General features: G+C 40.4%; 3 protein-coding genes across 3 annotated transcripts; all 3 read left to right on the top strand.

Annotated features, from left to right (window-relative positions):
* Positions 1–266: 266 nt before the first annotated feature.
* prkacbb (protein kinase, cAMP-dependent, catalytic, beta b) lies at positions 267–12,650 on the top strand. Its single transcript, XM_034234544.1, has 10 exons — positions 267–643; positions 4,268–4,329; positions 4,411–4,539; positions 4,792–4,890; positions 4,981–5,063; positions 5,269–5,395; positions 5,487–5,582; positions 5,709–5,831; positions 7,668–7,832; positions 11,160–12,650. The coding sequence occupies exons 1-10, from the start codon at positions 598–600 to the stop codon at positions 11,283–11,285; spliced, it is 1,056 nt and encodes a 351-aa protein (XP_034090435.1). The 5' UTR covers positions 267–597; the 3' UTR covers positions 11,286–12,650.
* An 848-nt stretch (positions 12,651–13,498) lies between these two features.
* On the top strand, positions 13,499–15,423 carry exosc4 (exosome component 4). The gene is made up of 3 exons (XM_034234645.1): positions 13,499–13,746; positions 14,588–14,794; positions 14,880–15,423. Exons 1-3 carry the CDS (start codon positions 13,516–13,518, stop codon positions 15,237–15,239), a joined length of 798 nt encoding a protein of 265 aa, XP_034090536.1. The 5' UTR covers positions 13,499–13,515; the 3' UTR covers positions 15,240–15,423.
* Positions 15,424–16,090: 667 nt separating this feature from the next.
* gpaa1 (glycosylphosphatidylinositol anchor attachment 1) lies at positions 16,091–22,080 on the top strand. Its single transcript, XM_034234642.1, has 13 exons — positions 16,091–16,332; positions 16,680–16,794; positions 17,117–17,296; positions 17,787–17,898; positions 18,006–18,153; positions 18,236–18,337; positions 18,793–18,989; positions 19,096–19,292; positions 19,412–19,565; positions 19,928–19,999; positions 20,089–20,285; positions 21,008–21,178; positions 21,263–22,080. The coding sequence occupies exons 2-13, from the start codon at positions 16,721–16,723 to the stop codon at positions 21,504–21,506; spliced, it is 1,848 nt and encodes a 615-aa protein (XP_034090533.1). The 5' UTR covers positions 16,091–16,332; positions 16,680–16,720; the 3' UTR covers positions 21,507–22,080.
* The last annotated feature ends 610 nt before the right edge of the window (positions 22,081–22,690 follow it).

Raw genomic sequence — 22,690 nt, 5'->3', positions numbered from 1 at the left:
ACTTCTTCCACCACTGCATAGGCTTCTAGTCACAGCTTATTATATCCCTACGGACACTGCTGAAGGCGCCTTTGAATCCATTAACAGCTGGATAAGCCAACAAAATGCAAATACAAAAAAAGAACGTGCATTTCTGCCTGCCTGGGTTATAATAACCCTCTAGTTAAGTCACGCAAACGTGTACCTGAATGCCATTCATGTCTGTAAATGCAATCATGATGCTCCAAAACTGCGGAAGCAAGACAAGTTTTGGTATCTTGACACAGACATCTCTCAGCGCACGGTGAATGCAGCTGAGTGTTGCGGGTGAGGGGGGGAGCAGCTGAGACACAAGTGACCGCTAGCTTCATGTCAACCACACTCCTGAACCTGCAACAGCGGAAATCTGTCCCAGGGAAGAAGGAGAGGGAGAGACAGAGGGGGGGTCGCTGGAAGGGATACTCGACTGTATTTCCTGACGTTTGAACCGACTTAACATTTGCATCGGTTTGGGTTTTCCCCCTATTTTTTAAAAGGGGGATATCAGCTGTAGGAAGAAGTGTTAGCTAGCCACCGCCATCTCCTCTCAGTCGGAGCGACCGCCGTGTCTTCCACACCATGGGGAACGCTGCCACCGCCAAGAAGGGCAACGAGCTGGAGAGCGGTGAGTTTTTGGGCTTTAACTGTGTTTTATGTTACATTATGAACCCTCAATAACGGTAGCTAGCCTGTTATTACACTGAAACTGTGGTACAGTATTGTTGAAAGCAGGGGAGGGCCGTGCGTCCGTCATCCCCCGCACTGTTATCCAAAGAGCGCTGCAAAACATTCGCCCTTTTTATGTGTCGATATTTGTCAAAGCTTGGAATTTTTTGGTGTGATTTTTGCGCGTTACATGAGTACAAAAAGGGCATAGCTAAGTTAGCTGTTAGCATAAAGACCCCGTGGATGTTGTGGTTTTCTTGGCTGCAAGGGGGTGGGGAGCAGGGGGAGCGTTGACAGTGTTAACATCCCATTAAAGCCTGTTACAGCGCCGTGAAATCAATAGGTATCGATACATTCCCCTTATTGATGATTTCACGCGTTAAAGGGGTTGTTTGCATGGCAATTGGAGCACAAGAAAGACCCAGTTTGATGACCAGCTAGCCTGCTAACTTTAGCTGTGGGGAGGGGGATTAGCCCTCAGAAGGCCCCTGTCATTTCATTGCCTCTTGATGGTCGTAGCTGTTCAGGCCTGCACACACACAGTTAGCCGTGGCGTGTTTTGTCGATTACTATCTAAACCCTTAGACTAAACGTCTCCAAATTAGCATCATCTCATCATCCCCCCTTTTACTTAATACAAATCAGTATATGAGTCTTATTGCACTTATTGTTTTTAATAACCAATACATTTAACTTAAAGACAGTGTGGGATTGTTTCTGCCTCTGTCTTCTCTGCCACATCTTATTCTTGGCTACATAAACAAAGCTTTCTTACTGCACAGCACCCTGACCTAATATGGTGAAGAAATGACAAATGTGCTCTTTCCATTCATAAAACTGGGACCTACTAGTGTCTTCCCAGCATATGCACACCCGCTCAGACAGAAACACTTGTATTGTGACATTTGTGTTTATTTAGAGCCCCTTTTTCTAATCTTGCCGTGGTAGAGGTCCATCAAGGCTGACTTCTCTCATTGAGCTCGTCATTGACTGGAGCGGCTTGTCATCAGACCTTCGTCAGAGGATAAGGGGTATTACAAGCTTTGAACGGTTTGACGTAACTGGGGCTAGGACAGTGTTACTTTGTGCTGGTATACTTTTATGTGTTCAGCTGGTCATCATTGAGCATCCTCCTGAGTGATAAATCACTAATGTTTCCCTATACCTGGCTGTAAACATAAAAGCTGTGGGTGTTGTTGTTTTACAGAATTGATTGCACAAAATCCGTCACTGAAACTACCTTCATTTATTTGTATTATTTTAAAAACACGCAGAGTACTGTCTGTTCAGTTACACGATTAGTTTGTTTGAAGTAGCCTCACTTTATGATGCAGTGAAATACCTTCCCTGAGATTTATTGACCTGTTGAGAAAGAACATGCAGGCAGGCAGGCACAGTGAGCAGTGCCAGCCAGAGATACGCAGGCAGACAGAGATGATCAGATCAGCAATACTTCCCTTTGTGCCACGCATATCTTTTGAGTGTAACTATGATCCCTAGATCCTGCGCTGGGGCTAACTGTTAAACCCGTTTAAGCTGACACTGTGCCCTGAGCTGCAGATTTGTGTGGTGCGTAGTCGCTCTGACAGGACGACCTGGGGGCCTACGGAGTTGTGTATATATACACTGGAGTACCTGTGTTTACTGTATATATAGCTGCCAGTAGCACCAAGGCAGTCACACTTGCACAGGGAAATTAAACAGCTGCCATCATGACACCTATTTTATTTCACTGTGCCCGTGTATTGTGTTTCACTCTGTTGTGTAACAGAACAGGCCGACATAACTGAACCATGTTATGCTTGTCCGGATTTTGGCATTGCTTTCAAGATGGCCAACTGTGCTAGCTTCGGACCATTTTGTTTGTCTCCCTAGGTACCAAATGTGGGAGAGACATTTGTTGGGACAAAAATACCCTCGTATTATTTAACTGTTTAAAGTTTCTGTGAGTGGATAGGGGATATTAAGTCATAATGAATGTTGTTTTGTTGCCTTGCAACTAACTTTTTTAAATTTCAAGCAATCTGCACATTATTTTCTTTAATCGGTTAGTATAAACCAGAGCTGCCTACCATGTTAAAGGTTTGTTGCTAAAGTGATTAGTCTGTGTAGTATTTTTAAAATGTAAATTACCTTAATGTATTAACTGTTTCAAGCAAGAATGCCAATGCCAAAGATAAGAATATCTTGAGGTTTGAGGACGGTTGGCCAGACATCATCGCCTTTGTAGATAGTATATATAGTAGAGGTTGGTGTATTGATATAGTAGTGTTGTAATAGTATAATAGTACAGTAGTATAATAGTATTGATAGTATGGATAATAGTTTCATTCCTACATAAGACACACACGCAGCAGATCCTGACAATCTAGAAGCTAAAACTATGAAATGTTTGTCTCCCTTTTTTATTTAAAATGTAATCAATTATCAGAATAGTTGCAGATCGTTTTTATGTGAACTATATTGTTGATTCAACTCAATTCAATATTTCTCAAAGAATTCCTCATAGCTTCAAAACTATTATCAGGAGAGAAATTCTCAGATTAAAACGCAGGAAAAAAACTCTCATTAGGCTTCATACATTCTTTTAAATCTTTGTTGGGTAATATAGGTTTGCAATAGTTTGTTCTCTAGCATGCAGTATTATCTTGTCCATCTGACCTAATATGCACGACTGAATCTCAGCTTCATGCCATTTTGTTACACCTGTTCCTCAAATACCGCAGTAGACTGTCAGTCTATGTTTAAATTCCTCGGGTGATTGTCAACTCTGTTTCCATTCCTGTCTCTTTTATTCACTGCATATCTTCATGTTTGTTGATCTTTTATACTTGTTGTTATGTACATGAACTCTATATTTCTCTCTGTCTTCTCTTCCGTATCATCCCATCCATCTGGGTGGTTGTTCCTGCAAAACCTTGGTGATCAATAGAGACTTTTGGTATGCTAATTCCTCCCAAAGATGACCAGTATGGCAGAACGACATTCGTTTTTATTCATAATACTTGCTAGTTGTGCTTTCCTTTATTGTGTGCTTTGATAATAAGTCCGTGTTTTTGTTATCCTCATTCTCTCAATCTGGATTTTCCATACATTGGTTTGTCTTTGCTTACCATTTATTCTGCTGTGTTTAATAGCCTTCCCCCATACTGTAATATGTATCTATTCACAAGATGCCCAGAGAGCCTTACCCTGTAATTATAAGTGTTGCTTTTCTCCCTTCCTTTTGAGAATAAGGCTACTAAATAACAGAATATCCTGAGTGTCTTGGCATGCATCATTAGTCTTGAATGTTGTTGTCTTGTGTTTTGTGTCTTGTCATGTCTCTTCAGAGCAAAGTGTTGGTAGTCACATCTAATGTATATCCAGATGAGAGTTGACGTTGCCCATGTTTTTCTCTATTGATTTACAGTTTAAATGTCATTTCCGATATGTTTTAACTATCCCCTTTTTAGTATGATAGCATTTGGTATTTTTGCCAGTTTAATCTTGAACTCAAATGTGTTTTTAATGTAAATAATCCAGCTTTTTCACTAGACGAGTGTATGCTAACTGTATCTGTCTGTGCTCTTTCGTTTTGTAGTAAAAGAGTTTCTAGCCAAAGCCAAAGAAGATTTCTTACGGAAATGGGAATGCCCAGCACAGGTGGGAATAAGGAAAAATGATTTAAACACAATTGTCCGTAGCTACGTCCATCGAGGCTAACAAACTGTTTTATTTCCACAGAGCACGACGTGCCTAGATGACTTTGAGAGATTAAAGACCCTGGGTACTGGCTCATTTGGAAGAGTCATGCTGGTGAAACACAAAGGCACAGAGCAATACTTTGCCATGAAAATACTGGACAAGCAAAAGGTCAGTGGGAGCCAGAGTTAGGCCTCATGGAACAGTTTCCACTAGATAAAAGTGTTTACATGTGCAGTGTACATTTAATACACTAACCTCCATATCTCCCTAAAATAACATTACAATGTGTTTGTGTTGATTTGTAGGGGACACAAGTAAAATAAATAAATAGAAAACTAAAAGCTGCTTTCAGTGCCAGCTATTTGCTAGTGTAAGTGAGATTTCCCCGACAAGGTCATCTTATCTCTTGTTATCTGTCAGGTGGTGAAACTCAAGCAAATAGAACACACACTAAACGAGAAGAGGATATTACAGGCTGTGAGCTTCCCCTTTCTCGTCAGACTCGATTACGCGTTTAAGGTACAGTGTGCTTTTTTAATTAATTTATTATCGTAGCTGAAATTCCATTATTCAGTTTTGGAGCAAGTTTATTTTTGATTTTTCTTTTAGGACAACTCCAACTTGTACATGGTGATGGAGTACGTTCCAGGAGGAGAGATGTTCTCACACCTAAGACGAATTGGAAGGTTCAGGTTAGTTTTGTCATCAACTAATTCCATAGAAATACACAGTGTCCAAATATTGAATTTACTCTTGAGATCATCTTTTATTTTCTGCCGTGTGTCATAACATACATTGATTTGTTCGTAAGAATGCTACAGAGAAGTGACCACCCTTTTCCTCCTCCTCCTCCTCCTCCTCCTCCTCCTCCTCCTTCTCCTCCTCCTCCTCCTACAGTGAACCACATGCTCGATTTTACGCCGCCCAGATAGTGCTGACATTTGAGTACCTCCACTCACTAGATCTCATATACAGAGATCTGAAACCTGAGAACCTTCTCATTGACCACCACGGATACATTCAGGTGAGCTACAACAACAACAAATCAAAACATAATGCTGCTCTGTCTTATAAGGCGACACTTGACCCATGCATTGTATATATGCTCCTTAAAGGTGACAGACTTTGGATTTGCCAAGCGGGTAAAAGGCAGGACCTGGACGTTGTGTGGGACACCGGAGTACCTGGCACCAGAAATCATCCTCAGCAAAGTATTGACACTTTTACAGTTATCTTAAATGCACAGATCCAACAGTGATCTTTAACACTTGGTAGCACAAATGTAAAGGACGTCTTAACAATTAAGTAACAGCAATATCTGTCTCTTTTCTTGTTAGGGCTATAACAAAGCCGTGGACTGGTGGGCCCTCGGAGTCCTCATCTACGAAATGGCAGCTGGATACCCTCCATTCTTTGCAGATCAGCCCATTCAGATCTATGAGAAGATCGTGTCTGGAAAGGTAAGGTTTTTTCGTTTTTGGATACGTTTTAGGGGTGTAACGGTACACGTACCCGTACCGAAATTATTCGGTACGGGCCCTTCGGTTCACATGTGTACCGAACGAATATAACGTTAAACTTAAAAAATTGAGAACGTGAACAACTTCTTGGAAGTAATCTCAGGTGCTGCGTCGCAGCATTCAGAGTATTTTGCTCCCATTGTGTTCAACGCGTCATAGAGCGAGCAAGTCATTTCATTGGACGAGAGGCATACTATGTCAGAGGGATGCGTTCAAATGTAGTCAGTAATTTGAGGAACTGTCTAAATGGCGAACGCAGATAAAGTTGAGCTCGAAAATCCTCCAGCATCATTGAAGTCTCCGGTTTGGGAACATTTTGGTTTCGCAGTTACGTACAAGGATGACGGACAAAGACAGGTGGACCGAACCAAAGCTGTTTGTCGGCATTGTTCAACTAAAATTGGTTACGCGGCTGGCAATACATCAAACTTGCACACTCATTTGAAAAGGCATCACCCGAACGTGAATATCACCGGTACCAAAAGACTGAAGTGCAAACCCAACTCCCACTAGCATTTAAGCCTCCACCACTCGCAAAAAGTTCAGACCGAGCCAAAGCTATTACAAACGCCAAATATCCTTATGTTGCCATGTTAGCAAAGCGTTACCTGGCTGTATCTGCTACCTCTGTCCCTAGAGAGAGGGTGTTCTCCACAGCAGGAGACATTGTTAGTGCCAGCAGATCTGCCCTTTCGGCAAGCAATGTGGACAAGTACATTTTTCTTTAAAAAAACATGAAAATACAATGACAAGCAAGTCATAATGTCAAACTGGCTGCTTAGGTGCTAGTACAGTACAGTTCAAATACAGATTATTTCAGTTAATTAAAAAGCTGCACCTTAATGTTTATTTTATTATATTTTGTATTTATTTGAGTGAATATTCATAGTTTAATAATAATTAAAAACCCAAAACTAGTAGTTTATGTTTTGTGAGTACTAGTACAGTAAAGTTAAAATACAGATTATTTCAGTTCATCGAAATGCTGCACCTTAATGTTTATTTTATTATATTTTGTATTTATTTGAGTGAATATTCACAGTTTAATAATAATTTGAAAAAAATATGTTATGTTTTGTGATAATTTTTTCTGCTGTACCGAAAACGTACCGAACCGAACCGTGACCTAAAAACCGAGGTACGTACCGAACCGAAATGTTTGTGAACCGTTACACCCCTAATACGTTTACATGAAACACTTTTAATTGTGCTTTTTCTTTATGGTTTGGGTAAAAGACAGATATAGGTGTGCATGTACAAAACCCAGATTTCATCTAGAGATGTAATGTGCAATTGTTAGACCTGTCATTTTGGATTTCTAACTTTGCAAACCATATATTGACAGCATACACAAACATTTTGTAATTTCTTTTTTAATGGAACATTTTATATTATATTTTAATTGATTCTAAGTTTAGTAATAAAAAATTAGCTATTACATAATTGAAATTTTCTTATAAACTGCACCAATATCAGGACCTTCTGTGAAAACCTTGTTTTTTCGCTTATTTTGGACTTGCGGAGTAATTGCAAGCTTTATGTCTGAAAAAATTCCACTGGGGCGTCATGTTGTATGAGTAAGGCTTTGACGTTACCGTTTGTGCAAGGTTAACCATTTTGTCTGTTAATTTAACTGGCAAGACTGAAAGATGATGACCAGTCATGGCGGATAAGCTGACAACCGTCTAGTTTCAACCAATAGATGATAAATTAGCCCATCTCCCTTTTTAACTGCCAAAACGTTTTTCTAAGAAAGGTTTGTCCTCTTCTCTCTAGGTACGATTCCCGTCCCACTTCAGCTCCGACCTGAAGGACCTTTTGAGAAACCTGCTGCAGGTGGATCTGACCAAACGTTACGGCAACCTGAAGAACGGAGTGAACGACATCAAAGGCCACAAATGGTTCGCCACAACAGACTGGATCGCCATCTACGAGAGAAAGGCAAGATACCAAGAGCATTTTGTGGTCACACCAAACACTGTTACCTCTTTAAAAAAAATAAGTTAATTAGATATTGATTTGTTGATAGTGATTTCTTTATTTGGTAGTTGAAAGATTCCCAGCCACGATGCTTCGACTGTATTGTTTTATACTATTTTGTTTTTGGGAAGTTATCAGAAGACACTTCATCAATCCAGTGCTGTTTTTTTTTTTCACTTGGAAGTGACTCAGCTCCTCTGCTGGCTGTGAGCTACATGGCATTTTGCAGGGTGACAATGATAATGGCGCTCTTCGATTAATCAAAGTACATATTAAGCTCAGGCTAGAACTCCATTGATCTGTTGATTGTGTTTAACCTTTAATCGTTATACAATCATACTACTTTTTTGCTTAAACTATTGATGCTCTTCCTTTATTTAGTGTTTACCACATGCTTTACAATAGTTACTGGTGGTGAAAAATAGCTGCTTTAACCAACAGAAAATCTGGGACACTATAATGTATGTTTACGGCGACTATTTGGTGAAGTACATTTGGCATCCTTAAGATTGCTGTATCAACGTCAGACTGTAATGTTTTTTTTTGTTGCAAAAGGTGTTTTAGTTTTCACAATGTTTATTTGTTACTGTTGATAATTACTAAGTCTATATAGTTACCAAATTGATTGAATTTACTTTTATGGTAGACATGGACTACATTTTTCCTCAATAATACATGTATTTTGTTTTAAATGAAAGAAAGATGAGAAGAGCAAAAATAGCCACACCTGTACCGATAAGTAACCAGATTCATTTTATGTTATTTAGTTATCTGCAGTGCACATTTATAAATAAATTGTCATTTTAATTAATCTCTCCATTAAGTTACATTAAGGGGTTAGTGATGACACATTTTGAGTTACTCCGAGCTTCATAAACCTTTCATTGTCCTGAACTTTGAAAAGGACCTCAGATGGCTTGGCCTGCACACGAACACACCCATCTACGCTTTGAATCCCTGCTAAAGCCATGTCTTCCTGTATCTTTCCACCTTCATTGACTATTCTCAGACAGCCAAACACTAAGTGTTTAGTAAACACAGAGTAAAGGGAGGTGGACTGACTGCTTTGCAGAAACAGTACACTGAAGATTTCTGTTTGTGGCATGTCAAGCCTTGGCCTCAGAGAGTATGAACTTCACTCCGTAAAAAACTGTAATGAGAAAACGCTGATGAAATGGTTTATTTCAAAAAAATTGTGAAAACAGAATCACAGCCAGGAAGGCCTTGATGTTGTTTTATATACTCTGCAAGAACTATAATTGATTAAATGTCGAACAATTAGAACATTTATTTAGAAATATGTTGAAATGTGTAAAGGCCCCTACACACCAAGCTGATACCAAAGAACACGTCCCGACGGACGGACTGTTGTGTCAACTCACGTCTCCTGCGTCTTGGCCAACAGTCGCACTGGAACACACCGCAAAGACTTCAGCCGAAGGCCAAGTAGCACGTACGAACTGCGCATGCGTGAGTGGCAATAACTCTCCTTACCAGCAGGCGACAGTAGTGTGTATTCGTCATTCAAAAGAGGCAACCGGAAGACAGACTGCGTGATATATACAAACTTCAGCTCTCTGAAGCAGAAAGAAACAATTTAAGCATTGTGGCTGGCAACCTTAAAGTACTGCTGCTACCACATTCCATGCATCAGTAATTATAATCCAAGATTATATTCATATACAACATTATAACACTGACAGGCAAATGATGTATCATCATGTACATCTGTATCTTCTGACTTTTATTGTAGTATAGCTAATGTTATCCTCATTCTAATGTTGTGTTATCTAATGGCTGTAGTATCAAGGTACGAAATAAAGTTTTGTATTTTGCAGTAGCGGTAAAAAGTGGTTTATTATCAAATGTAGAACTGTACAATGTAAACAATCGACTAAAATACAATAAGATAAAAATAGTAAGTAATAAGCCTACAATAATAAAAAAAATAGCCACATCGTCCAGGGTCCTGTCCGTTAAATACTTGAAGAAGCTATTGTCCAACTCATGCAGGAAGTGTGGCAGCAAATTACGTGGCAACTGAGTTGGTCTTCGGTTTCTTCATTCCAGATCGCCATGATGTAAAATAAATTCTTGCGTCCAGGTGAGATGAAAATGAAAAATAATAGCCGTCTGTGTGTGCCTTCTTCACTTCCGCTTCGTCTATCGACGGCTGAAATCGGCTTGGTGTGTAGGGGCCTTACAAGACAAATCTGAAAAACGTGAAAACGGTGGTAAATCTAAAAATCTACTTTTGATGGTTAATCATTGTGAAAAAACACATCACGTAATAGTTTTCAATCAAGGCAAGGTTTACTGAAATATGCAAAACCAAATCTTTGATTTGAGCTATTCCCTGCTAATGCTGAAGTATTCTTGAGATGAACCACTTTGTACAAAGCGTGGTCTGACCATATCCAAAAGCAAAAATGTTTATAACATTTGAACTTGCAACACTTGAAGGTGGGAAAGTGTCCTGCTGTCAAGAGGGGAAGACATGATTATTTAGAAATGTAGGTGCACGCATTCATACTTTCTCTTTTGAAGAAATCTATGGCGTTGCACTTCTTTGTGAACCAGGAAGAAGCTTTCTTTAATTCACAAAAATAACTTAAGAAGTGGCTCCTCCTTTGCGTCGAAAGGAGCCAGTTGAGGTGGTTCGGGCACCTAGTTAGGATGCCACCTGGGCGCCTCCCTAGGGAGGTGTTCCAGGCACGTCCAGCTGGGAAGAGACCAAGGGGTAGACCTAGGACCAGGTGGAGGGATTATATCTCTTCGCTGGCCTGGGAGCGCCTTGGGATCCCCCAGTCAGAGCTGGTTGATGTCGCCAGGGAAAAGAAAGTTTGGGGCTCTCTGCTGGAACTGCTACCCCCGCGACCCGACCACGGATAAGCGGGAGAAGATGGATGGATGGATGAACTTAAGAAGAAAGCTCAAATCAGGAATATTGTGTCAACTGACTGAAAGTGGGTCTAGTATGGTGGCTTTGGAGAGTTTCATAAAAATTATTGGACCAGTTCTCCCTTATTTTGTCTGTGTAAAGGAAGAGAGTTTTACACCCTAAAGGTCTCAAAAAGCTTTGTTTAAAGAACACAGAGCCTTTCAAACTTTAATTCAGTGTTAACATCATTCATTCATGCCAGTTTTATACTAGAAGGTTCATTGTTTTAAGGTAGGTTACTTAACCTTTTTGGCGATTTCTCTGGAAGACAGTCTGTCCTTCCTCGAAGAAATAAATTATCTCCTTTCTTCTGGCTATTAAAATATGTATTGCTCTTGTTCTCGCAGGTGGAAGCTCCGTTCATACCAAAGTGCAGAGGCCCAGGGGACACCAGCAACTTCGACGACTACGAGGAGGAAGAAATCCGCGTTTCTGTAACGGAAAAATGCGGGAAGGAGTTTGCAGAGTTTTAGGATGCGTTACCATGGATATATCAGGGAAATAAGGGGATCTTTGCACTCTTCTAAAGACTTGGGATGGAGCAGAGACCATCGTTTTTCAGATCTACTACATAGTCCCTTCATTCCATAAGGCTGAATGAGGTCGCCATGATCCTTGGGTGCCGATAACCTCTCACTGTCACGTACACCTGCGTATTAAAGCAGACACACCACTTTTTCTTTTTTTTGTACCTATCCACCGTTTTGTTTTTTTACTTTGAAGCAGTTAGTCTAAGATGTTGTTCTCCCCTTTTAAAATGTGATCTTTTTCAATTTATGAGGAAAAACTGAGACAATGGCCAATAATAGTCCACTTATTGTAACTGACATGGTGACAGTTGGGTTGTAAGCTATTCCCTCCAGTTGTCAGCGGTGTGTGCTTTATGGTCTGTTACAAATCACATTGGCTATTATAAAAAAAAAATGTGGCCAGCTTTCAGAGGTAGCATTCGTCCTATGTGCATATCTGTCAGTTTTTTTAAGACATTTGAACATGTTGAGTGTTAAAAGCATGACCAAATAGACAACTTTGGGTGACACAAGAAGAAAGGGCCTTTCCTTTCTTTGCTTTTTGCTCTGAGAGCCAAGTCCTGAGGCTCCCACGAAAGTATCCATTCACTGTCCTCTTGGTATTCTGACCCAGGCACAGCAAGCCATCGCAGAAAATGACAAACCTTGTTACATTGGTCAAATGCAAATCCAGTTGTTTGTTTGATCCTTTTGGATCTGTTAGTCACATGTAAAGTTTGTCATTTGGTATCTAACTTTTCTTTTGTCGCTGTGTCTAACATTATAGTCATATTGTCCCTAGATTTCAGGTCTGCGTATAAAGACCTTTGTTACGAGTCTGTGGAACAATGTGACTTCAGTAAACAGAAAAGAGTGAAGTGGAATCCTTTTGAGGATTTTTATTGAGTGTAATGTTAAGTTGAGAACGTCGGTGTGAATAGTGTTGAGGCTATGTGCCTCGACATTGTCAGTGAAACCTTAAAAGTACAGAATTTGTAATGTATTAAATCAAAGATGTTTTAAAATCTTAAAAAACAGGAACGCAAAACTGCATATTCACCATATTCTCCCTGTTACAACCCCTGACAGATTTCTGTTTCATTCTTATCAAAGAATGTAGATTTGCAACTTATAGGTATGCATATTTGAAGGCTTGATTTAAAGGTACAGTTTTCCTCACAATACACTGGCTAAAATAAAGACTGCTCCTTTGTATCACATGTAACCCTGTTATTGTTAATCTCATTACATCATACGTATATACATTGTTTCATATATGTTTTTATTTATACACATTAGAGATGCTAATAAATTTTATTTTTAAAAGTGTTTACGTTGTGATACTCTCCATGCATTGTCAGACTGACATTCGATTCATTTGAACACCTGCATAGAAATTGTATAGCCATGTCCCAACTCATCCACATAGTCCAGACATAGTAGGACCCCAGAACAATAAGCATTTAAGAGTCAGCTAATTAGAGCAAACCTGCATGCCTGGAAATGAAGTCACGTCCCAGTGCATATATTAACAATTTGGTACCAACTCATTAAAAGGGAAAATAAGTCATTAAAGTATATGCACTTACAAAAAATAGATTTTTTACACTATTTGTAAAACAATAAATGCTGACAATTTTGCGAGGATATAACCCCCTGTCTGGCTATTTAGTCATTTATTTATATAACTAAAACTATTAGTACAATATATAATTAATTCAGTATTGATGCTCAATCAAACCACACTATGCAAACAATTAATTTGTATTGTTTAAAATGATTGCAATGTATATAGGCCTACTGTATATTTGTAATATGATGATTGACAGTTATGGCAAAAAATAATCTCGTGAATTTGGACCTTTTGTTTTGCTGTAGTCCTTCCATGCCGTAGTCCTTCTATTTGTGGAGTTATGTTGCCACCTAACTCCACAAATATCCAAAAACACATCGTTTTTCTAGAACAGATCGCCGGAAAATTGTACAAACAAGTGGCAACATGTGTGATGAAGGTGTTGCGCTGGGCTATATCATGCAATCGAATTGAAACTTAAGCCTGCTCCATTGCAGAGATATTCCCGCGAGAGTGCGGAAAACTTAAATGTATTTATTTATTTCAAATGTTACATTTTACCAATATACTCACGGACCACTAGGGGGCACTCACGGACCACACTTTGAGAAGCACTGGTCTATGGGTAATGTAGTACAGCGTCAGACACGTGGGGCGTTGCGTTTCCAACTTTTCAGAAAGATGGCGGGTCTGGAGCTGCTGTCGGACCAGGGATACCGTTTAGATGGAAGAAAAGCCACCGAGCTGCGGAAGTTTCAGGCCCGCATGGGTGTGTTCGCTCAGGCGGACGGCTCGGCGTATTTAGAGCAGGGAAACACCAAGGCTCTGGCTGTGGTGTACGGGCCGCATGAAGTGAGTAGCAAGCATGTATAATAACGGTAATGCAGGACGGGTTTAATCTGCCAGAATTGGGGTTAATGTACAATAAAGTTTCAAGCGTTAGAAGAAAAATAATTGTATTTGCATGTGTCAAGAGAAAATGTCATGCAAAACAATACAGGCTGTTGTTGTGTTGTACATCGTGGTTTGAAGATATACACTTCCGCTTATGCCCATCATAAGTTATCACACAGACAGTTCAAAGTATACGACTGCCTACATTCTGTTTCCCCCACCCACATTTTGAATTGTCTAGGCTGGACAAAACTGTTAAAATCAATATCACACAACTCATATACACTTAAAGAGATGTTTTGATAACAATACAATCCCTGGGCATCTTTTCAGGTACATAGGCTATGGTTACATTCTATTGAAAGGAGTCCAGTACAACAACTCTGCCAAATTATTGGTCTTCGAATCTTATAACGACTATTATCTGTAAAACGTCCTGCAAAGGGATGTATTTTCAAATGTTTCTTTTTTAAATCACTGATGACTTAATGTGGTGTTGAAGCGTACAACCTTTGAAATGTGTTTCCCCCATGCAAGTATTATATACAATCACATTAAGTAGTTTAGTTTAATATCACTGTATATGTCAACCTCAAATTAATAATACAAATATAGTTAACTTAATAGCTCTATGATGGTGTTAACTTAAAATTATTATTTTTTGTTTATGAAAAATGTATGGCTTAACTTTATATTGTATTGCATTACATGTACAGGTGTACCTGATAAAGTGCTGTGTATAATCATTGAACGTTGAATGGAGAAGGCCAGAAGTGTTGATGTATACGTCGACCCTTAGGTACGAGGTTCACGCAGCCGGATTCGTCATGATCAAGCTGTCATCAACTGTCAGTACAGCATGGCCACCTTCAGCACGGCGGAGCGGAAGAGGAGACCCCACGGGGACCGCAAGTCCACTGAGATGAGCCTCCACCTCAAGCAGACGTTTGAAGCCGCTGTGATGACCCAGCTCTACCCACGCTCCCAAATAGATATCTATGTCAAGGTAAATGATGAGCAAGAAATAATGGATTAAGAAAATACAGACATTTATTATTTGTGCTGAAACCAGAATCTTTCTTTCCAAACAGATTCTGCAGTCAGACGGCGGGAACTACAGCGTGTGCGTGAATGCTGCAACTCTGGCGGTGATTGACGCAGGCATCCCCATGAGGGACTATGTGTGTGCCTGCACCGTCGGGTTTGTGGATGAGACGCCCCTCGCTGACCTTTGCTATGCAGAGGAAGGTGGAGGAGTGAGCTCTCTGGCCTTAGCACTGCTGCCCCGGGGGGGACAGATCGCTCTACTGCAGATGGACGCCAGACTACATCAGGATCACTTGGAGGCTCTGATCGAAGCTGCCATGACAGCTTGTAAAGGTGTGAGCAAGGTGCTGGATCAGGTGGTGCGGCAACATCTCCAAGAAGCTTCTGTGCCTTCTGCAGAGTGATGGGCGAAGAGGAATGAACATCTCGACTGTGGATTTGGTTTCAGGCTGGAAAGTGTTCTTGAACTGAATGGAGAGGCATGATGGGAAGACAATGTGGACTGAATGTTTTTTTTATGTATCCATGATAATTATACTTTTGTACAGTCTATGTGTGCTGAAGCTATTAATAAATATATAAACCTTGCATTATTGTTGTGTTGTTTGATCATCTGTGAGCAGTTGCACTTAAGTCTTGTCCTTCATTCAAAGTCCAGACAACAAGCATGAACATTTTCAAGTTTAATGTAAGATTTTAAAGGTACAATCGTCGACCCTAAATTAAACATAATGATAACCACCATGGAAGAATTTCATTTAATTTTTTTTGTCCCGCTCATGGTACGCAAAACCAAATGTACAATAATTGCCACAAAACATGACTTTACCAAAACACCATTGAGCGAAAAGGAGCAGGGAGAAGAATACGATCGTATGTGACCTGCCCCTTTCTAAAAAAAACAAAATACATACAAATAGATGGTCAGCCCTTCATAATAATGAAGGGCAAACATAACAGTATCTTAGGATACTAAGAGAAACACAAAACAAATACTTATTTCCCACTTGACGGTTAACGGAAAGAAACAAAACAACACCAAAACATCACATGTACAATATAAGGAAAAGACAAGTGCAACACCCTCATCTGAATAACCTCAGATACAATAGATTTTGAATTATTTGTAAATCATTTAACAAATAAAATAAATCCTTAAGTTTCTATTATTTATAAAAGCACAAATCTGGCCTTTAATAGTTACACCAATGGTTTAAGACATTTTAAATTAATTTACCTTTTTCGAGAAATGTAAAATTGTCAGAAGAACATTTATTTATTTTGTATTTAAAAAAACAAAAACATTTTAGATTTATTCAATGGGAATAGTTTTATTCAGAGCCGTTTATGACTGGTTTTTATTTTTTATTTTTCACACCGGAAGTGGGTCCGCTGCAGTAATGTTTCCGCAGGAACAAGGAAATTGAAAACATTTAGCAGCGGTTTCAGAAGCCCCACCTCTGCAGGTGGATGTGACCGGCTTTAAACTGGAAATAGGTTTGTCTTCATGCATATAATGATGATATATATTTACATATGAACCACGTTACTATTCATAATGATCACTTTTGCAGAGGAAAACATTTGAATACATTTTACACTCTGGCGAAGCCATTCAGCTAGCTAGCAGCCAGCTAACCACAGCTGTCAGTGGATGACAATGGGTGGCAGGAAGCGATTTATGAACTCAAGCTGAATGGAAATATCTTTCATCTGAATGTTGGGTCGTCATCAAACTTAATATATCATTTGTTGTTTGTTTTCTGCCTCGATCAAAATGAATATCTCATCAGTTGCCAATGTGTAGCTGATATTTAGTGTAACAGTGCGTGTGTTGCCCTCAGCCTCCAGTGTATCAGGGAATTTCGCTGCAACGGACAATAACATGGGACTGCTGTCGGACCCCAACAGGAGAAGGGCTTTGATCAGCCTGCTAACCCGCCTCAATGCCCCAATCTGGTGAGTCTTTAGTTTGAATGTGACAATGCAAGTTTACTTTATTACAAAACGCAACTATGCACAAGCTCCTTTGATGGAAACATGATTTTTCTCATTCTGAGATCTATTCCTCTTTCCACTAATTCAGATTTTTTTTCTCATTGAAATTAATTTATTGCTTTTAATGTGTGCATTTTCAATTAAGCAGTTTTGTCTACCATTGTATCATTTAGTATTTTTTGTCTGCATCTTAACATTTTGAATGTGTCTCTGTATGGCCTCCTTGAATATGAGATGATACTCTCTCACTTGTGATTTCTGTCTTTATTTCTATCCACTCCAGTGTGGTCTGCTACATGGCGGGTGTGGCCTGGTTCATGGGCTTAGCATTTGAGCCGTTCACTCTGCGGACATACATGTCAGAGAACGCCATGGGGTCTACCATGGTGGAGGAGCGCTTTCCAGCGGGGGAGAGGGCACTGGCCACAGGCAGAGAGTTTGCAGCACATAAGAAGAAAGCAGGGTAAGAAACACAAATAGCGTAAATACAACATGAAACATTTCATAACACTGATTTGGACGCTTATTTTCAAGAGCATGGAAGGTCTGCATAGAATAGACTACTGGGTTATTTTCTAGGAAATATATGTCTGAGCCAGGGCTTTATAGTTAGAAGTTTATCAAAATGACAAAATGTACAATGATATTTCCAAATTGCAGGAAGTGTTAAAGCGAAATAAGTCTCAAAATATGATTCTGACTTAGGTTATGTGGTGCTGAAAAGATCCTGGTCAAAATGTATTTAACAGATCTGATGGTTGATCTTGTATTATTTGTAATCCATTTAGATATTTATTCCAAATCAATCAGGCCTCAGTCTATGCCGTTACATTATTCACACACTAGTAATATGAACATAGATGAGTCCTTTCACAGTTTGATAGCATTTTAAAAGTGTCAAATAATATTTGTTTTAATCCACCAGTCTAATTTTGCAACTTGTGTCTCTGCAGTGGGATGCCAGTGGACTGGCTGGTGAAGACCATGCAGTCTCACGGGCTGGAGGTGTTCACTCAGAGGTTCTCACGCACGCTGCCCTTTCCCGATGAAAACAAAGAGAGATATGTACGTTTTTGATTGAAGTGTGAAGGATACATTTTTTCTCTAATGTTTTTTCTCATTTATATCTAAGCATAATACTTGTTTCCTCTTCACCTCACTCCTCTTATCAGATGGTAAAAGGCACAAATGTTTACGGGATCCTTCGGGCCCCTAGAGCTTCCCGTACTGAAGCCCTGGTGCTGAGTGCCCCCTGCACCCCCGGTGATAACAACAACCAGGCAGTGGGGCTGCTGCTTGGCTTGGCACAGTACTTCAGGAGTAAGTACAGAACTCACGGCCCTCTCCACCATTTGACTGGCAATCCTTTTTTTGTTTTAATGGCTGCTGTGTTCCTCAATAGGTCAGGTGTTCTGGGCCAAGGACATCATCTTCCTGGTGAATGAGCATGATCTGATTGGTATGCAGGCCTGGCTGGAGGGCTACCATCACACCAACACTACAGGTAACCACCAGCAACCAGACACAACTAGGCCTGGCACAATGACTACTTTTATTCGGGATGTTTCAGAAATACACAAACGATTATCGTCATTTTGAGAGCATTTTATGTACATACAATTATATTATAGCATAATAAGGCAAGCACAGCCTTACAAAGAATAATTCATTGTTAAAACATTCAGACTTTGGAAAACACAACAACTTTTACTGAAATAAAAACACAACCAAAACAATAAAGAAAAAGGACTCTTAGGCTGGTTTAACAAAAAGTGCACTCAAGTTTCTTAATGGTGAGGAAGTTAAATACAAGATATGGTAAGATTGCCACTGTAAAGTTTATAAACTGTCTCTCTTCTGCTAACCGCTAACAATGAACAAATATCCTTGTAAGTATTCTATCACCCCCATACAAGACTGCCTCCTCAGTGGACTTTTCTTCTGTAATGGTGCCTCTAGGAATGGACTGGTCTCCCCTTCAAGGCCGCGGTGGTTCGATCCAGGCCGCTCTGTCTCTAGAGCTCAGCAGTGATGTCATCACCAGTTTGGACCTGGTACTGGAAGGCCTCAATGGGCAGCTCCCCAACCTGGATTTAGTCAACCTGTTCTACGCCTTCTGTCAGAAGATTGGAGTCCTTTGCACCACCCAGGGCAAGGTAAGCTTGTGATGAGATTTAAACCTGCAAAAATGTTCTCTTTTTGGTGAGCAGAGTGGTTAGGACCGAGGGTTTATTTAAATGTTTCCTGTGGATGTTTCTATAGCTGCAGAGGAATGACTGGGACAGTGTGTCGGGGTACAGCCATGCGGTTCAGACCATGATGCTCATGGTGATGAAGCAGGCCAGCGGGCGGTCCTGGGGGGATCACGGTCTTTTCCTGCGGTACCACATCGAGGCTGCTACCATCAAGGGCATCAACAGTTTCCGTCAGTACAAGACTGACATCACCACAATTGGCAGGTCAGAATAAACATTTGTATTTAGGCTTTGACGTGCTTTTGTGTATAGAACTCACTCACCTTTTATAGGCTGACTGACACCTCATTTCTGTTTTTATTGTTTCTCGTCCTAATTTATAGGCTCATGGAAGGAATGTATCGTAAACTGAATAACTTACTGGAGCGCCTACACCAGTCCTACTTCTTCTACCTCATGCCGTCCCTCTCTCACTTCGTCTCCATTGGTTACTACATGCCGGCCTTCGGCCTCCTCGCCGTCATCCTGCTGCTTCGTGTATCCTTTCACAATTATTTGAATTGATTTGCCCTGATTGCATGGGGGTGGGGTGCTAGTGGAGCACGCTCATGAACTGTTCGCCGGAGCCTCGCAGCAGAGTTACTGCGGAGCGCATAAAGCAGACCCTTCACGCGATAGCAGAGCATAGGTACAGAAGGGGTAATTAATCGATCGCAGATGGCGTACTCGCGGACGGATAAAAAAAGATTAAACCTAAATGGGTCGCGAAATATAAGTTAATATACCTGGGTGGCCCCGCCCAAGTAAAGTCTATGTGTGGGAAACCCTGTACAGTATTACATTTAACAGTAATATAATGTATGTGCTTGATGTCGGATTTGCCCTTGACTATGATACAGGCTTTAGATTTGTGGGTTCAACTTACAGCTCCACCGCCGAGAACAGAAGACGGAGTCGTTGACCCTGAGCAGGTTAGACACAGATACAGGTCTGAAACTAAAATACTTATCTCGAGTCTATTAAATCAGTTTCTTAAAAAATCTGATCTGCTTCCTCCCAGATGTCCAGTCCAGGAGTGCTATCGGTGCTGACCCCTCTGGTGATCAGCCATCTGACCGGAGTGGCTCTGTACACGCTGCCCATCCGCTTCCAGGAGATGGCTGTGGAGCACTTCCCAGTGTCTGAGACCGAGGCTGTGGTCCTGACGGCTATAGCTGTGTACACAGCAGGCCTGGCTCTGCCTCATAACACTAACAGGTAGATGCTTACACCTGCAACACTCTGATTCAGATATTAGACTTGTTTTTCTTTTTGTAATACTTACTTGCGGTAATGACGAATGTCTAAAAAAAAAAACAGCAAAACATGTTAAGTGATCCACTCGCAGGGTGTAGTGCACTTAAGCCATTATTTAACCAAACTGTTTTGAGTACATTGCCAGGTGTTTATATGTCTGTTGTAGCTTTACAGGTATTACGTTGAGGTTCAAAATCAATTTAAGCCCCTGGTCCAATTTGGCGTCATGGTTAGTGTGATTTGATCACAAGATGGTCTCTTGTTCAATTCAATTAACATTGAGGTTATATCATGTTTGAAGAATCTCGAAAAAGAACAGATTAAAAACAGAGACATTTACTTTTTTTTAAGCAAGTATGACATTTGGCCCGAGTGACCTTATGATATAATTTGTGGGCACATTTTATTTCATTTATTATATTTCAAATACAAATTAGTTTTAAAAAATGACCAACTAGTATTTTTTCACAGGATTATAAAAGATGATGAACTAAAAGCTTTAAAAATATTTCCTGAACATCATGTCACAAGCTCAAATACATACACACCCTTACTTTAACCATACATTCTGCTGACATCTGGCTAAAAGAAGCTATGGCATACAGAAATTAGCTAATTCCAAGAACAGAGTCAGTTTTGTGGGAAACTTGTACAACCTTTGTTCGTCCTGCTGTCTGTCGTAGGCTCCTGTCGGGGGGGGGCACGGAGCAGGGCTGGAAGGTGCTGAAGCTGGTGGCCGTGCTGTACCTGGCCGTGCTGCTGGGCTGCACCGCCCTCATCAACTTCTCCCTGGGCTTCATCCTGGCTATCACCCTGGTGCCCGTGGCCGCCTTCGTCACACCCCACGTCCCAAAGTAATACACCTACACACACTGTTTGCTCATTGTACTGCCATATGTTCGCCAGGTGGAAGTAAAACCTTGCTTTTCTCCCTTTAGGTTCCTATCAGCCTTCGTCATGATCGTCCTCAGCCCGGCCTGTACCCTCCTCTTCTCTGTGTTTTTCTTCCAGGAGCTGCAGGAAATGCCCATCAGCTTCCTGGACGGTTGGATGCTGTACCTGTCAGTCATCTCTCAGGGCATCCTGGACCACTGCCTGTACGGCTCTCTGGTTTACCCGCTCATAGCCTTGCTGGTCTATCCCTGCTGGCTAATTTTCTGGAACATCCTCTTCTGGAAGTAAATGCTAAGTCACACAGGACTACTGAGAGCTTTTATTGTGATGATATAAAACCCTCTGAGGTGTTCTCAGGTTTGTCTTCACCGGTGGAAATGTAAATGACAGTTCTGGAGAGATTGGAAAAGAAGAGGATGTGGCTTTGGTAGAATACAGTAACTGCCTTTGTCTGGACATTTTGTCTGTGTTTCACTCTTCAAACAGTGGAGAAAATTATTTATAAACTAAGCAGAACGGACTGTTTTGTACTAAACATCTTACGTAATTGATTGGAAGAAGGGATGATCTTTTTTCACATGTCATGTTAAACACTTTTTGGGATGTCTTTGTTTGGGATACATAATGAGTCCATTTTCTTTTTTCTTTTCTTAAGCTCTTTATCAGGCAGGATTGTAATGCATGAAAGAAAACAGTTACAGGAAACAACGGTTGGAATGGAAGAAACGATTTGTTGGACATCTGCATCCTTTAAGATGTCTGTATACACTACATCTTATATTTTTATATTTGTTTTGATAACTTTAAGTGAAACATGTTTTTCTGCTATTTATAAATGCCAAAATAAAGACTGAAAAAGGTACCTTTTGTTTTAAGCATATACCGTTATGAATATTTCCTGTGTAACGCCGGAAAGCCGGCCCTGAGCCTGTTTTTCAGGTCTCAGGCTCGAAAATGACATTCCCAGAACAAATTACCATATCTTCCCTTCTAAAAGGGTTAAATTAATAATCTTTTTTCTCAAAGCAAGGTTACACCTGTGAGTTGGATGTAGAAGTGTCAGAATCAATATAGATGTTTTTATTTTAAAGTAAATTCAGATTGAACACAGTAAAAAAGTGTAAATTATTGTGTCCGTCCAAATTTTTTTTTACTTATAGTGAAAACCACCCTTGAATGATGGGATGGTAGACTAAAAGCTTTAGGAATCCAAACTACAACATATAATAAGTACCCTGTATCAAGATTGATGCAAATCAAGTGAAATTTGACCTTTTTTTAGAGAGATTTAGCAACAAAAAAACACTTCTGGGGTCATTTGACCTATCTCTGGCCCCCCTTGTTCGATTTTGCTGATTGACATCTCTTTCTAACCGTCGGAGCCAATGGAATCGAGGGGAACTCCCACATACTCCTTATTTGGTAATGTGTGTGAGACTGCCGCATAGCCAAGACCGGAAGCTGCGATAACT

This window comes from Gymnodraco acuticeps, unplaced genomic scaffold, assembly GCF_902827175.1.
Source record: "Gymnodraco acuticeps unplaced genomic scaffold, fGymAcu1.1, whole genome shotgun sequence".
Classification (NCBI taxonomy): domain Eukaryota; kingdom Metazoa; phylum Chordata; class Actinopteri; order Perciformes; family Bathydraconidae; genus Gymnodraco; species Gymnodraco acuticeps.
Note: the sequence above shows the minus strand (reverse complement) of the source record. Positions and strands in the feature narration are given on the sequence as shown.

Coding starts and splice junctions, on each gene's coding strand:
- prkacbb (XM_034234544.1), top strand. CDS start 598: ATGGGGAACGCTGCCACCGCCAAGAAGGGCAACGAGCTGGAGAGCG. Junction 5,396..5,486: donor ACCACCACGGATACATTCAG/GTGAGCTACAAC, acceptor TGCTCCTTAAAG/GTGACAGACTTTGGATTTGC. Junction 5,583..5,708: donor CAGAAATCATCCTCAGCAAA/GTATTGACACTT, acceptor TTTTCTTGTTAG/GGCTATAACAAAGCCGTGGA.
- exosc4 (XM_034234645.1), top strand. CDS start 13,516: ATGGGTAATGTAGTACAGCGTCAGACACGTGGGGCGTTGCGTTTCCAA. Junction 13,747..14,587: donor TGGTGTACGGGCCGCATGAA/GTGAGTAGCAAG, acceptor GTCGACCCTTAG/GTACGAGGTTCACGCAGCCG. Junction 14,795..14,879: donor AAATAGATATCTATGTCAAG/GTAAATGATGAG, acceptor CTTTCCAAACAG/ATTCTGCAGTCAGACGGCGG.
- gpaa1 (XM_034234642.1), top strand. CDS start 16,721: ATGGGACTGCTGTCGGACCCCAACAGGAGAAGGGCTTTGATCAGCCTG. Junction 17,899..18,005: donor ATGAAAACAAAGAGAGATAT/GTACGTTTTTGA, acceptor TCCTCTTATCAG/ATGGTAAAAGGCACAAATGT. Junction 19,566..19,927: donor CCGTCATCCTGCTGCTTCGT/GTATCCTTTCAC, acceptor ACTATGATACAG/GCTTTAGATTTGTGGGTTCA.